Genomic DNA, 16741 nt, shown 5'->3' on the forward strand with positions numbered 1-16741 from the left:
ACCACTCTTCTTGAACTCCCCTCTTCCTGGGGTCATGGTCCCTTAGGGCCTGACTGACAAGCCTCGTGAGCTTGTCAAAGTTGGCTTTTCTGAAGTCAGGGACTTCTGTGTTGCTGACTGACTTGCCAGCTTTACAGCAGATGCTGTCCCCAGAGTGGCCCTCCTCTGGACCCCCTCAATGCTGGCCACATCTCTCCTATAGTGCGGTGCCCAGAACTGGATACAGTAGTCCAACTGTGGCCTGACCAGTGTCGCATAGAGGGGATGGATCACCTCCTTTGCCTTGCTTGTGATGCATCTGTGGAGGCATGACAAGGTGCAGTTAGCCTTACTGACCGCGTCCTCACATTGGCAGCCCATGTTCATTTTGGAATTGATAATGACTCCAAGATCTCTTTCTGCCATTGTGCTTTTGAGAAGGGAGTTCCCCAGCCTATAGGTATATTTCTGGTTCTTATTGCCCAAGTGCAATACCCAGAACTTGTCAGTATTGAATCCCATCCTATTCTCATTCGCTCACCCCTGTAACCTGTCCAGGTCCAGCTGTGTCCTGTCCCTCCTTTCTAGCATGCTCACCTTGCCCCAGATCTTGGTGTTGTCAGTGCATTTGAACAGGGTGTTTTTCACCCCCTCATACAAGTTGCTAATAAAGAGATTAAACAGTGCAGGCATAGTGTATACAGAGGTGATTGTTAAAAACAAAGTCTTATTCTTGTATGTTGTGTGTGGGGGAGTGTGTGGGGTGTGGTTGGGGTTGGATGGGTTTGTGTTTGTAGGTGTGGGGTTTGTGGAAGGGTATGGCTGTGAGGATGGAGGATGTGTGGAGGAGGGGAGTGTGTGGTTGGAGGTGGGTATGAATGTGTGGTGGGGTGTGGGGTGTGTATATGTAGGTGGTTGTGTTTGGGGTTTATGAGGGGGTGTGGCTGTGTGTGTGTGGGGTTTAGGGTATGTATATGTGGGAGGGGTGTGGTCAGGGTGTCAGTGTGTGGGGTTTGTGGAGTGTGAGCGAGGGTGAGGGGGTGTGGGCCATGAACACCCTGAGGGTCTGCCGCCTGCTGCTGCTGCCATTGGTGGCAGGGGTTGTGCATTGTGGGGCAGATCATGGGGGGTGTCCCCATACTCTCCCCACCCTTCCTCATGCCCCACAAACCCTACACACCCACAACCTGCCCACCCAAGCTTTGTGCTCCCGCCCCCTAACTGGGTGCAGCTCCACACTCCTGCCCAGCTGCAGCTTCCCTACCTACTGCCCAGAGGGAGAGCTGCAGCAGGGACATGAGGAGCAGTCACTAAAGGCCAGGTCCTCCATTTGCTGCAGCAGTGACAGCAGTGGCCTCACCTGGAAGCTGTAAATGCTGGCTGGGGCTGGGCTGGGCTGAGGCCCTCTCAAGTATGAGTGGGGGAGTGAAGTGCATGGGCTAGGCAGGGTACAGTTAAATGGGGGACACCTCCGGGCTGGACGAGATCACCTGGTGGGCTGGATCCAGAATGAGGGGCCATATTTTGCCCGCCCCTGTTATAGATAGTAACAGCATACACAAATTACCTGAAAGGAAAGCTACCATAGAATCGCTGTGGGTAGAAATTCCATACTTGAATAAAAACAATATTCATGATGGCATCTGTTCTTGCTGATTAATAGATCTGTTCTTGTATCTAGAGCCTCATTCCTGTTTGGGAACCAGTAGGCATTGGTGGAAATTTTCAGCTTCAATTGAAGCAAGCATAGACAATTGCAGCTCCCAAGATGTAGGCTTATGGAGGTGGGAAGGAGGGAGAGGAATGAGGAGAGAGTTCTATTTTATAGCCAAGGGAATAACTGTCTGGTGTCCTGAAAATGGAGTGTATGTGTCTCCTGTCCTGTAAAAGGGTTTGATATCTTGAATTTTTCTTCTAATTTGGCACAAAAACAAATGTTGGATGTCATAATGTTGGAGTTTTTCCATGACATGAAATAAAGTGACAGATCTTTTAAAGTGAAACCCATACTATGTGCTGAAGAAATTAAAAGTGACCAGTAAAAGATGGTGTTTCACTGTAAGTGCCAAATAGATCAATATCCTGCATTAAAAAAACAAAATTATTTATTCAACTGAAATATCTTTTCAAACATCCAAATGTGGAATGCACTACTTCTATTAGGGTGTCTGTCCTCATTAGACTGGATCCAGAGCAACAATCCATGGATCAAACGCAATGTATGTATATAAATACATGATATATTTCATTATTAAAATGCTAAAGGTTTTATTTTTCTAATTATAAAAAATGAACAAGATACACTCAATAAAAAAAGACTGAATTAAAAAGTGTGCTGACTTTACTCCTGCGTTACTATCTATTGGATCTCCTTTCCTCACTTTTCATATATTTACACTTTACAAAGGTATAAATCAGAGTAACTCCATTAGTATAAACAGATTTTCTCTGAATATGTGCTGGTGTAAATCAGATCAAAATGTCATTCTGTTTTTTATAGGGATCAGAATCCTGCCAAGCTTTGATTGTTACTTAAACATTAGTATCTAAGGCCCCTGCCAGATATGAAGGTAAAGGCATGATGTGCAATCCACAGTCATACATCCTGCCATGGCACACAAGTAGGGTGTGCCCCTGTGATTGTGAGCCCTGTCAGTTGTGGGGCTGTCAGTTGGGGGGTGCATGGTGCACCCATGTGACTGGTAGCTCCATCAGTTGATGTGGCTCCCAGCCATGGGGGACACCTGGCCAAACATTCAATTAATGGCATGATAGGTACCAGCCACAAAGTTATGACACTTTTTTTTGTGGAATAACTTTGTGGCTTATTCTGTGTTTTATGATGCCATTAATTGCTTTAACGTGTGGCTGGGTTACAGTTACATCTTAAGTGTAAAATGTGGCAGGGGCCTAATTGATTAACACACATCCCAATTTTACTTTCTTTACTCTCGCACAATATATTACTGTGTTACACATACTGTATAATATATTAATAAAATAATGTAAACTAGTGAGACAACTTCCAAAGTAGAGCATAACTCAATATTGTGGTAGAACTGGGTATTTGAGAGACCACCTAATTGTCAGGCTATTTCCATGGGAAATAAATACTTTCCATAAGTAAAGAAAACTTTGCTATTGTAGTTCTCACTTCCCAAAATAAAATGAGACAGTTTTTTTAACTTTAGGACATAACAATTCTAAATTGTCTTTTCCCACTTTAAGGGCAAAACCATTGACTTTAATAGTCTAAAAACAAATCTGTGAAGGTGAAAAGGAGAGAACTTTCTCATGTCATTTCTGTCATCCTTCCATAGCATGGGAGAATTTTCAGGTACTAAAAGTGGCATGAAAGCTAAATTTTTTCTAATGCAAGAATAAATTATTTGTATATATAAATAGTGCAGTATAGATAAACTGCAAATAGGAGATGATATTGTCAAGTCTTTCTGAAGGAGATAATCTTGATCCATTGAATATAAATTAAACTAGATATTCAAAAAATTCACTAGAGGGAAGTCAGAAATGTAAAAATAATAAATAAATAGTCTGTTAGCCATGAATTTTCATAGCTATGTATAATGATATTGTAGACTTACATCACAATCAGTTTAGTTCAATAAATGATAGAATTTTTGTACAAATATTATGCTCACTTCTACCTCTGCCTTAAAGTTTTTATTGGTTCTTTCCAGTGTATAGGTGCTTAATTCCAGTATGTTGGCATTAGTGATAGGTTTACAAACACCCAGAGAGAACATTCACAGCCTGAGAACTTTAAGATGTTGACCTAAATGTTTCTGTTAATGTACTGGAGTCAGTGAAATTTCTTATAGTCTAACTGAAAACCAGGATAATCAGTGACAGGTTTTGCTTTACATCATAGTTGTGGAACACTGTAGGCATTGTAGCACATCTGATCTAATACCACCAGGTGATATTACTTACCCTACAGGATATTGTTTTGCAGAAAGAGTCTAAAAGAATGTAAAAGCAAGTAATATTATATTATTAAGTCACTCAGAAAGAACTGGGTTAACATTATAAACCATTCTTTATCATCTCAAGGCGTGACTACCCATAGCATGCTTTCTCTGGCATGAACTCATTTATCTCTTGGATAGAGCAGACTGAAGGTACATGTTATAATTTGCTTCATATTCTTCAGCAGCTGCCCATTTAGGTGGAATTAAGATGCTACTTACAGGACATAAATCCAAGATGGCCTTGATTTCTGTTACCTTAGACTGTTTTCTTCCCCACAAGTACTTTTACTGAATGGCTTAGTCTGATTGTCCCCAAGAATATAGTTTGTTATGATCCCTTGGTAAGCTGCTCCTTCTGAGACCCTTCTACTGCCCCCTTAGGACACACCTTAAAATGACCACCCTATGCTTCTGTTTCTTTTTGAGATACTACCTATACCTATCATCCAGTTACTATTTGGGGCTCTGGATTACCATCCCTGGTTGTCAGCAGTGAAACCAGACTGAATGGGCTTGGAACCTGTAAAAGTTTGTATCAACAGCCCGTTGCAACAATAATAGTAACACAGAAATAGCTTTGTCCATGCAAAGCATGATTTGCTTACCCAAGGGTACACATAGTGAAATGTATTTAAAAGAACACATGGAACTATCTGTGTAGTATTCCCTTGCAGCTGCTAGGCTGATGTGACTTAGTGTTGGTGCCCCACTTCCCCTTGAGGCCCAAGTTATAACCTATTTGCTGAATTCCCTGGCTCTCAGTCAGTCTGCTTTGGTTCACGGGGTTGCTTTTTTAACTGACTTGCATCTTTTGATCTGCAGGTTTTCTCAGCCTTGGTCAAACAGCTATGTCTCCATCACTGGGGCCAAGGAGTGCCTCTTCACAGTCCTGTACCTGGCTATAACCACTATAGCCTGGCTATAACAAAGCGTGTGATGATGTGCTCCTTACCTAGGTCAAACCATTGCCTTTCCTGTTTATTTCCCTTCACATTCAGTCACCTTTTTAACTTAACAATGTAACAAGTAACCCATCATAAACACGTCATGAACATTTTTCATAAAAATACTACCCCTCTTTTCCAGTTCTCCAGAGTTAGAAGTAAGCTAATCTTCATAGAGGCCTCTCATAATACTCTCAAGGACTGCAGTTGCTAGAGTGTAAACTAACTCATTATCCTGAAATTTGCTTCAAAATACCCAATGCTGGTGGGTTTTCTTTGTCTATTAAAAAAAATATATTCTGAAGAAAAAAAAGGATCATTAAAAAAAGTTTCCATTTTGTCTCAAAGATTGCTTTTAAAAATACCAAAAAATTGCATTTCTTTGAAAGTAGTTTTTAAAAAAATTCTCACAATAAGGGATGTTTAATTCTGAAGTCTGTATTAAGATCAACTCTCTTTTGAAGTTTTCTTCTGTTACTTCAGTAGTTGATATAGAACTGAGCCAAAAGAACTGTCTACTGGAGGGCTTCATTTATCCAAGAAAAATCTAAAATCATTTCAAAGGCAGCAGCAGTATGGATCATGTCATATGCCCTGATTCAAAACCTCATTGCAGTCACAGAAATATTCCTATTGATTTCATTGGACTTGGGTTCAGATTTGGTGAATTCCATATTCCTCTTCATACAGTGAAAAAGACCACATCCAGCCTATGTCATAGAAAGAGTATGTGGAAGTCAGATGTGTTATTACTGAGTCAGTGCACAGATCAATTAGAGCAGTTCTTCACAGCAGTTATTAGCAAGTGCAGCAGGGCCACATAAACAACCTGGCCCAGTTAGACTATATTTTTTCCCTTTCAATTAACACTACTTTGTCAGGGGGTAGACGCAAATAATCAAAAATAGATTTTCAAGGTAAGGTTGGCATCATGCTTCCCAGGATTACTGCTTCCCAGGACGATTGTGTAATCTTTCCTCATGGCTATATGCAACAGTATGCCTTTTAGAATGAAGATAATAATAATATTGAGTAAATAATTATGCAGCATAAGAATTAATGTAAATGTATTACATAGTGAATGCCTTTCTTATGGCATGGACATCTAAATTCAATAGCTGGCTAATCACATATACCAGTGCAGACACATTCACTCTCACACTAATTTATTTCAATTGTGATTCAGTAGTTAACGAATCCCATTAATTTTAACTACAATACAGATGCATTAGCAATTAGAATCCCACTCTTTTACCTTTTGGATCTACTTTAATAAGACTCTCTGCTAACTATATTACAAAATTCCATGTGGTTTAAACATATTTGCTGAAAGCTTCCAAGAGGCAGAGGAAGAGACAAAGCTAGCATATTGCCTCAGGGCTTATATTTCCTTCTTGCTGGTGCTATCTATCCATCCTGATTGGGGTTTACTGGTTTCTGCTCCAATGAAGCCCTGGTATGTACCATGCTTGTGTCTTTGCAGTCAATAGAGAACCTTGTCATGCAGTGTGGCTAGCTTTTAGAGAGGGAGCTAGGGGTTGGGATTTTTAAAATATTTTGTATTGTTTTGCATGTTTACAGTATTTATTCCTTTATGCCCTGTGATTTTCACAAAACACTTGCAAGACCAAACAATGCATTTTATAAAAGATTTCCTTGACTTTCTATATACTGTTTCTGGACTTCAGATATTCTTATTGGTAACAGAATTAACATTTGATATTTGAGTCAGTCAGTAAAAATGGAGTGAGTATCATAGAGCCTTTCAAACAAACAAATAAAATTTCTGTTGTAAAGTGAAGTTGTTCTGGCAGCTCCTCCTAATCTGCCTCTTTGGGAGCAGGCTGAACCAAGAACAGTATTCCTTTTTGATAGGAGGAGAAATAAAGCTATGCATGCCATCTCCGGTGCTCTGTTAATGAAGAATCAAAAAGCACAACAACATGAAGTTCTGGTTTTCTTTATAGTTTGTTTTCCTGACCATTTCTAGCAATGTCATATTCCCTTTTTTATCTTTCTTTTTGTGTCCTGAAGCATATAAAAAAGTCCACCTATAATAACCTATGGCAGCTTTTATTAGTTTACTGTGGCCTAATAGGGCCACACATGTAGATGCTGAGACTTTACTGTGGAGCCAATTAGGCAACTGCAGTAAACATCTTGTGAGGCACACCCACAATGAAGTTTTTCCTGATACCCAATCTAGATCTACTTTGCTGCAACTTCAAGTCATTGGTCCATGTCCTTCTCTTTGCAGCAAGAGAAAAAAGGTGGTTTTTCTTCTTTATTGTAGCCCTTCAGGCATTTGAAGACAGCTATCATGTCCCCTCTTCAGCACTTTGTCCACAAGCTGAACACACCTATTCTCTTCAACCTCTCCTCATATGACTTGTCTTCCAAGCCCTTTATCATTTTTGTTGTCCACCTCTGGGCCCTCTTTAACTTCTTCATGTGTTTTTTAAAATATGGAGCCTAAAACTGCACATAGTGTTCTAGATGAGGCCTAACAAGCGGCTATTAGAGAGGCATTATCACCTCCTGTGCCTTGTACTCATGCTTCTACTGAAACCTCCCCAAACCACATTCATCTTTTGTGTAGCTGCATCACACAGCAGCCTCACATTGATAGTGCGGTCTACCAAGACTTCTAGATACCTCCTTGTTGTGCTGTCATGCAGGTAGGTGTCACCCACTTTGTATTTGTGCTTTTGATTATTCTTCCAGAGGTGTAGCACCCTGCAGTTGTCAACATTGGGCTTCATCCTGTTAGCTCCAGCCTAGCTTTCCAATCCGTTAAGATTCTTCTGAATTGTGCACCTATCCTCCAACATGTTTGCAGTCCTTCTCACTTTTGTGCCATCTGCAAATGTGTCCAAGAAGCTTTCTATGCCAGATCATTAATAAACATGTTGAACAGCCATGGGCGCAAGACAGACTCCTGTGGGACTGGGACTCCACTCAAAATCTCCTACCTATTCTGACATGGATCCAATTATAATTTATATAATTTATTTTATATAACTGTATAATTTGTTTGTGGTTATTAGACCAGTGTCTATCTGTCTTATAGCAGTTTTGTCTAGTCCACATTTCTCTAGTTTGTTTATGAGAGAGCCCGGTGTTAAAAGCCTTGCTGCAGGCCAGATACATTGTATCCACAGCAGTCCCTTCATCTACCCAAGTAGTTACTTTATGAAAGAAGCAGATCAAGTTTGTTTGACATAAATTGTTCTTATTTAATATATGCTTGTGATCAGCCTTTCCTCCTTCAGATGCTTTCAACTAGACTTCCTTAGGATATAGTCAAGTAGCTTTCCAAGTATTGAGGTGAAGCTAACTAGATTGTAGTTCCTTGGATCCTCCTTCTTGCCTTTTTTTTTGAAGAGGGGGACTACATTGGCCCTTTTCAAGTCCTCTGGTACCTTGCCCATCTCCCATGACTTTATGAATATTATTGCCAAGGGCTCTGATCTCCTCTGCCAGTTCCTTCAGTACCCTGGGATGAAGTTCCTGCTCACCTGAATTCATTCAGATCCATCAAAAGCTCTCTGAATGTCTCTCTTTTTATCTCAACCCTCAGCTTGTTCCCTTCCTTATTCAAATAATCTTTATTAGGTATTTGGTTGCAACTTAATATTTTTGTGAAGACTGAATCACCAAAAATCCCCCATAACAGTGGGGGCAAAACTTTTTGGCAGCTGGGCCATAAATTAGCCCTAAACCATCCCCGAGATTCACTCTGATCCCCTTATCTTACCCGTCCTACTGTTCTCTTGTCTCCTCCCTGCCTGATCTGCTGCTCTGTGGAGAGACCTGTAGGCTATGGCCTTGCAAGCTAGAGCCAACATGTAGGGTAACACAGGGCCTGATCCCATCATGTGGATCTGGATGGAGATAGCATGAAGCCCTGATTCCTGGATGCAGGACCAGGTGGAAGTCATATGTTGTCTCAGGGTTTATAGTGCTGCATGGGGTCCCCAGGCTCTAATCCCCACAAGAGATCCCCAGACTCCAATCCCCACATGTAGGACTGAGTGGAGGTGGTTCAGAGCCCAATCCCAGCACACTGGGCCAGATAGAGACAGCATGGGGTACTGGGACCCCAATTCTGGCTCACAGAACAGGGTGGGGGTGGAGCAGGGTCCCAGGGGCCTCCAGTCCTGGCACTGAGCCCAAGTGGGGGCAGCACAGTTTGGATCTGGGTGTTCAAACCCAATCCTGGGGAGCAGGGTTTTAATCTGTCTTGTGGACTGGCCCTTTGCCACTCATTTGGCGTAGGAGGCCAAAAGGTTGAGCACCATTGTAGTACAGATAAAAGCAGTGGCGGTGACAGTACTGGCAATACCCTGCCACTGCAACCACAAGGAAGCAGTTGTGTAATATGTGTAATGTTTAGCAGATCATAGAAAAAGGACTAGGCTCCACAATCCAAGCTTCCTGATGCCAACTTAGGCGGTGTTATGATCCTGAGCAGAAAAGCAAGGCTCTTCAGCCAGAAGCCTCTAGGTTTTTTAAGTACTAGCAGGAACACTAGTCCATCTTAGGGATTTGTTACACATTCATTTTTGGTGGCTCAGAGAGCTCTTAGCCCTTGGATTGTTCATATACTAAGATGTGTAAACTAGTTTTAAGCACTCTTTAGTAGGGCTGTGCAAAACAGCACTGTTCCATTTCGATGTTTTGATGGAACAGTGTTTTGTTTTGAATCTCATTTTGATTCATGACCGCTGTCCCATTTTGTTTCATTGAAACTGTTTTGCTGTTTTGACACTGTTTCAACGTTTTGCCCGTAGGCTATAATAGGGAAGCTCAAAACAATCTATAACTTTGTCATTTCTGGCCTGAAACTTGTTTTTTGCATGAAACTTGTAGGAATGGTAGCCACCTCTGAGGGCATGAAGCCTGCCAAGAGTCAAGGAGATGGGTATAGGGGTTTCAGGGAAACTGCACCTCAGGCTGCAGACAAGGAAAACTTGTGACATGGGTAACACTGCAGGGATGGTAGCCCCTGCCAAGGCCAGAAAGCCTGCCAGCTTTCAAGGAAATGGGTGCAGGGGCTTCTGGGTTCTGCGGCGCTGCACCTCTGGCTGCTGACAGGTAAAATTTGTGACATGGGTGCCTGTGGGATTGTGCCTGTCTTGTGGCACAGGGGGGTGAAAATGGCAGGCCTTCTAGGCCTTTCTGTTGCTATGAAGCCTGCCAGCTATTAAGAAGATATCTGGGTTCAGGGGTCCTGAACCCCTAGCTGCTGACAGGCAAAATTCATGACATGGGTGGGTGACATTGTGTGTGTGTTAAGGTGCGCCCTCACTCAACTGACACCAATGCAGAAAGCAGGGCAGTTCAAACAGTGCTGCCTTTTTTCCATCCCTCCCCCAGAGCACTGGGATTGGATGGGACCTCAGGAAAGGATGACGGTCACTGGCCAGCTACACAATAATGAGAGCACTTGTTTCTCCCCTTCTCCTTACTTTAGTTCCTGTTTCATTGCAGGCAAGCCCAGCTTGAGCTTTGAAACTCAAAATGTTTTGAAAATTTCAAAACATTTCAACTTGCCTTGTTTTGTTTCAAGGCTGTTTTGAAACTCTCTGTTTCATTTGATTTTGCTGTTTCGAGCTCAAAATGAATTGAAACAGTGTTGAAACAAAACTGCTGGTGAAATTTTGCATAGCCCTACTCTTTAAGTGTCTTAAAATTATGCCACATCAGGGTAGGTTGACCTTTTGTCTGTATTGTCCAGCCAGTGTTCCATGAATATGTGGCCCCTTCCCAGAGATAAGCTGCCCAAGTTTCAATCCTCCAGCCTCCCAGGGTGCAGTTTCCCCTCTCCCCACCCTCCTGTTATGTGTGTACAACTGGCCACTGTAGCTCCTAATCATGTCTCTGCTTGCCAGCCCTCTATTGACAAGTCACAGCTGTGCATATTGGGGACAGTCAGAGAAGATTTTTAGCCTGAATGTGTAACAACTTTAAACTTGAACTAATGTTAACACTAATCAACATATGGGAAGATTAAAGTGCAATGTGTAACAAGGCCTTTAGTAAAAAACTCTAGGCCCTAGCTCTGGTCAGTATTCCAATGTCCCAGGAAAAGCTGTGAGGCTTTCTGATACCTTCTACATTATAAGAGGTCTGCTTTTGTGTCCTAGCCTAGGGACTCTACACAGGACCCACGTCACATGAATTATGAAGAACTCCCTATCCTAACTTGCTATCCTTTTTATAAATGTGTCTAGTTCAATCTTAAATTTCATGAGAATACATCTAGTTCTAGTACCAAGATTGGTGATGAAAATGTTGAACAGGGTAGGTCTTACAACTGATACCTGCTCTGCAATCACATAACTCTCCTTTCAAGATAACTCGCTCTTGTCTCCCTTAGAGCCACATCTACCTCATGACTGTAGCACTAATCCCTGTTCTCTCCAATTTGGCCAATAATTTCCTGAGAGGTACAGTATCAAGCTTTACTTAGATTTAGATAAATCAAGCCAATCCTTATTGAAGAAAACTGTTATCTTGCTGAAACAATTGTCCTCTGATAACCTCATATTGTGTTTGGTCATATTTTCCATTTCCTTCCATATCTTTAACTGGTCTTTCCTTCAGAATCAGTTTTAAGATTGTACCTATTGTTGAAATCAAGTTAACTGGCTTGTAATTGTCTGGATTTATGGATTGCTTTTTTTAACAAATAGGTACTGCCTTAATGTTTGTGAGGTGCTTAGTTATTAAAGCAGTAGGGAATATTTAAGTGCCCAGATAAATAAAAATTTAATAAAAGTATCTCCATCCACAATAACATCTCTCAGATCTGAACATATTACTTATTCTTACCTGAAACTAGCCTACATATGGAAGTTGCAGAGCATACATTTTTGGGGAATGTGAGAGGAAGGTCACATGTTGAATCTCAGTCCTTGCACCCCTGCTTGTTTGACCTGGCTTTGCTTGTAAATAACAGATGTCCAGAAGTTGAACCCATGTAATGTTTTCCATTTCTATAGTGGTTAGAAACCACTAACAATCATTGACTTAAAATGATCTTTTCTCTCATCCCACTGATTTCAAAGCTTTTACCATGGATGAATTTAGACCACAGTGTCTTGTTCAGAGAATGTCATTCCTTTTGTTTTCTTGAAAAGTCTTAAAATGTGCTGATAAGCAAAAACTCTTTTGAAAAAAGGTAAATGTTAAGAGCTAAGTAGAGACAGTCAAAAAGCTTGAGGCTGAATTGATTCAGTCTTTGTAGGTTTCTCTAAACTGAGTAGATTGAACTGATAATTAAATGAACTGACATTCACTTTTGAATCTGGAAAGGCAGGCAGATGCCTGCAGTGGCTGAGACCAGAGGACAGGTGCACTAGAGCATGCCTCCCAGCCTGCTGCCCACTGCCAAGGACACTCAAATGCAGCTGAGCAGGTCCCATCCCTGATTGGCTGCCCAGCACATGCCCCCCAATCCCCTGCTGTCCACCTGCAGTTGGGGTTCCCCTGGCCTGGGCAGGGTCCCTCCAGCCCTGCCAGAGGGGGAATTCCCCGCTCCCACTCCTCAGCACAGTCCGACACTGGCTTAAACCCACCCCACAGGTGCAGGGTGGAACAGTCCCTCCAGGTCTAGGGGTTCTCCTGCCCCAGGCAGGGTCTCCTGAGCCCTGCCACCAGCACAATGGGGGAATTCCTCCTACCAACCCCTTAGTATTGTCTGGCACTGGCTCAGGACCAGGCTAGAGGGACTATTTCCCACTTCACCAGCCTATGTCTGTGGGGGTGGGCTCAGTTGTTGCTGGACTGTATGGGGTGGGAGATTGATCCCCCTCTGCAGCAATGGCAGGGCTATGGGGACCTGCTCGATATGGGGAATCCTCTGCTAAGGCGCAGGGATCCCCCCCATGTTGGTTGATGCTGTATGGCGGCTTGGCCCTGGGCTGGAGGGACTGCTCCTCCCCCACCGCACCTGTAGGGGTGGGACTAAGACAGCATTAGACTATTCTGAGGGCTGGGATGGGGGAATTCCCTCTCTGCATGAGCAGCTGGGCTCGGGGAACCCTCACATGCCAGGGATCAGGGTTGGGGTCAGGACTGGGAATGGGGAGCTCTTTTCTTCTGCTCCTCCTCCCCCCCAGCCCATTGGGCTGACAGGTGCAGGAAGGACCAGGGCTGCAGAACACAGGTTTTGCTGCCTCAGCTCTATGGCAGCCTGGGGTGGGGGCTGACCCAGTCTTACTTGACTGGAGAAGACAGCATGGGCCAAGGCTAGCCTGCCCACCCTGTGAGGGTGGGTTTGTGAGGGAGGTGCAAAGCATCCTGGGATGCTGGGGGACTGTGAGTTAACTAGAGTTGGGAGGGAATCTTGGGCAGAAATTCAATAGAGTGGTTTAACTTAAATCAGTTAAGTTTGATAACTACATTTGTCCACGTCTATCTTAAACTGATCTTGGCCTTTTTGAAACCAGTTTATGTGTACTGAACAGCTGCTCAGTTACAGATTTAAACCAGTTTCTGATCACTTAAGCCAGTTTATATGTAATGTCTGTCCCTAGCCAAGATGTATAAAATTAAAAAAAAAAGAGAGAAAAGGAAATCATTAAGTATGATGTTACATGTACCAATCTGAAATGCTTTTTTTTCAGGTGGATCAGATATTGAATACCTTGATTTCTACAAGCCAGTGGTTTGGTTTTGGATCCTTGTAGGGCTTGCTTACTTTGCTGCTGTTCTCAGCATGATTGGAGACTGGCTAAGAGTCATATCAAAAAAGACAAAGGAAGAGGTAAGAGCATCTTGCAATGATAAGAAGTATTTCTATTTCACGTTTGTTTAGATAAAAAGTCATGCAAAAATATAGTATGTTTGCTATTAAGTCATGAGTCAAATCTATATGTAGGATACAGTATAGCTTAAAGGACCTGATGTCATTTTGTAGTAATTTTATATCTGTTTGGTTGAATAGCTATTGAATTTTATGTTGGTAGTACATATAAAGAGAGAAGTCCTTGGGTTCTAGCCTGAACCTTTGCTTCCACTGTAGCAGAAACTTCTGTACCATGCTGTTCTCCTTTCATTTTATTCAATGACTATTAAATACAGGGGGCAGGAGCTCAGGTTCATAAAGAGGGCTGGAAAGTGGACTGGATAGTATCTGATCTCTGGTGTAGAGGTTAGTATCCTGTGTTAAATAGTTAGCGGGTGCATCTACATGTCTCTATATGGTGATGTTGCAACAGGGCCATGCTTTAGTATTTCCTTTTTTCAAAAATAATAGATTGTAGTATAAGTTCATCAGCAGTGCTCAAAGAAAATAAAATGAATTATATCTATTTCAGATGAGAGAGACTAGTTTAGTAACTCTGCACTGGCTGCTATATATATAAGTGTTGTCTTATTTAGTGGCATCATTGTGACAAGTTGAAATGAACACATCTTTAGTATGAAATTATGGACTCTTATTCTGAGAAAAGAATTGACTTTCAGTAACAGAAAAGACATCCTTTGGAAGACAATCTGTATTACTACTGCAGTACTTAAGGTAGATAGCCCCTCATCATGGTGCTATTTTTTGAAGTTTCGAAGGATTTGGTAATTCTATCCAAAGGAGAAGTCTTACCATTGCAATTAAGATTTGGGAGTAGTACTCTCATTTGTAAGTGGCAACAGTTTGCAAGACTGTGATCCTGCTCTCTGGACAAGAATTGAAGAATACCCATCCTGTTGAAACTGGCTCCAATCCACCCAACCCCCTCCAGTGCAGGCTGGGCAAACCAAAGCCCAGAGCTTCCTCCTGTCCTTTCTCCCCCTTGCATCATGAAGAGAGCACTGGAGCTGGGAGGAGGTGGGGGTGGAGGGTGAGGCTAGGGGAGAGAGGCTGCACACAGCTCCTCCTGGATTGGCTTCAAAGTGGAGCTTGATCCCTGACCCCTCTGTGAATCTCTGTTGGGTTGGGGGTGGGGGGAGGGGTCACTCACTCATTGAACTTTCTGTGAAGTGCCATGAATTATAGCAAGGAGCTGCATGTCTGTCAGTGCCCAGTGTCTGTCAGTATGGCTCAGCATCTCTATGCATATGTGTACATGGCCTTTCTTCTGATCTTGGGTGCTCCCATGTGGGAGTGATTGAGTAGGGCTTATGTTGTTTGCCATGGGTGTGGGATTAGGAGAAAAGCTGTGTAGACTTGTCTTGTTTAATGTATTAGATTTTATAATAGGTATCTACAAAGTGCCTCAGGATTTTTAATACTTCATTTTTATTTTGTAATAGAGTCATTTCAGTCTAAACTCAAATTGAGGAAAGATTTAAGGAAGCATAAATTGGGAGACTGATGGATACCTTTTATGTTTGAATTTGTCTCCTGTTGCATATTAAGTAAAATGACATTTGCTGGTCAATGCTGCACAATACAACGTCAAGTATCTTTTCTTAACCAGGAATTGATACTCTATTTCCTCTCTTCTTCCTTTCTCATCTTTGTAGCATAAAAAAGCATATACATTCTTGGAAAAGATCAACCTGCCTCTTTCAGAGGAAATGAGAAGGCTCTTCATCTGGACTTTTCCAAGAAGCAGCCTTATTTGGTTTCCCTTTCCTGAAAGAACCCCCTGTGGCCAGACCTAGTGTGGCTTCACAAGGGGCAAGCTTCTAGCTTTGATACCTTGGCTCTTCTCAATCCTGGGTTCCCTGTTGATCCATAGCATCCCCACCTCTGGAAGCTCCTTCTTTTTGAGTCAGTTCCTGGGAAGGAGGGCAGGTATTTTCTTCTTTAAAAGAATAGGGTTATCAGAGTGCCAATTATCTCCAAAAGCAAATCAGACCCTGCTTCAAAACAAACAGTTTTTATTGCGCCCTTCCAGTTTCCTCTGTCCTCTCTTGGACTTTACTTTGTTCTTATTGGGACCATTCCTTTTCTCTGTCTGCCCTGGGACCTTGTCCCTGTATGCCCTGGGACCTTGTTTCCTCTCCCCACAGCTCTCTCAAAGCCTCACTCATTCTTCTCAAGCCCAGTCAGCCACACTTGCAACAAAACAGTTTGCTATAGTCTTAACCTAAGGACAACACTCACCCAGTGACACATTATGTCATGGGAGACAAGGTTCTTGGGGTAACCTGATATCTTTTATTAGACCAACTTAAATAGTTGGAAAAAATTTTTTAGCAAGCTTTCGGGTTTAAAAGCCCTTCATCAGGCTGAGGAAGTCTCTGCAGTTGGTGTGTCATGACATAATGGTGTGCATTATGACATGGGCAACTAATCAAATTGCATTCTCTATGACCTGCTTTCAGGTTTAGACTGCCATCTGCCCTTGAGTTGAAAAAGGCATCTAGATATCCTATTTAGGGAACTATTTACAGACATTATTTACAGCAGGCTTGTCCAACATGCGGCCCTCCAAGCTGTTTTCTGAGACCTGAGGTGGTGTGAAGGGAAATGAAAGTAAACACTGTACTTTCATTTTGGGGGAGTGATGTGATACTGCTTCCTGTGAGGTCTTTGAATATTGCTCGCTGGCCCACTGGGTGATAGAAATTTCATGATCTGGCCCCACATTCAAAAAGTTTGGACACCCCTGATTTACACTATAGCCTGCCCACCAGCCTAAAGTGCTCCCCACCAGATCTGCAAGGTAGATTCCAGCTACCTAGACTCCTTTGTCACAAACCATAATAGAGGATGTTGTACCGGTTTTCTTCAGCAAACCCTTGCAGTTGAGGGTGATTGTCTTCCATGACTATCTTATCTCCACCCCAGAGTGCTGAGGGAATTAGCTGAGGTCATTGCGGGACCGCTAGCACGGCTTTTATGAGCACTCGTGGTGCTGTGGTGTGGTGCCAGAG

The 16741-nt window shown here is 42.6% G+C and overlaps 1 protein-coding gene across 1 annotated transcript in view; it reads left to right on the top strand.

The window, feature by feature from the left end:
- KCNK2 (potassium two pore domain channel subfamily K member 2) overlaps positions 1–16741 on the top strand; it is a 197974-nt gene that overhangs the window by 133848 nt on the left and 47385 nt on the right. Inside the window, exon 6 of the mRNA XM_019516453.1 lies at positions 13546–13685. Coding sequence (XP_019371998.1) covers positions 13546–13685 — 140 coding nt within the window. The remainder of the gene's footprint in view (positions 1–13545; positions 13686–16741) is intronic.

This window comes from Gavialis gangeticus, unplaced genomic scaffold (genome assembly GCF_001723915.1).
Source record: "Gavialis gangeticus isolate Ggan-Ray unplaced genomic scaffold, GavGan_comp1, whole genome shotgun sequence".
In the NCBI taxonomy this organism is placed as follows: domain Eukaryota; kingdom Metazoa; phylum Chordata; order Crocodylia; family Gavialidae; genus Gavialis; species Gavialis gangeticus.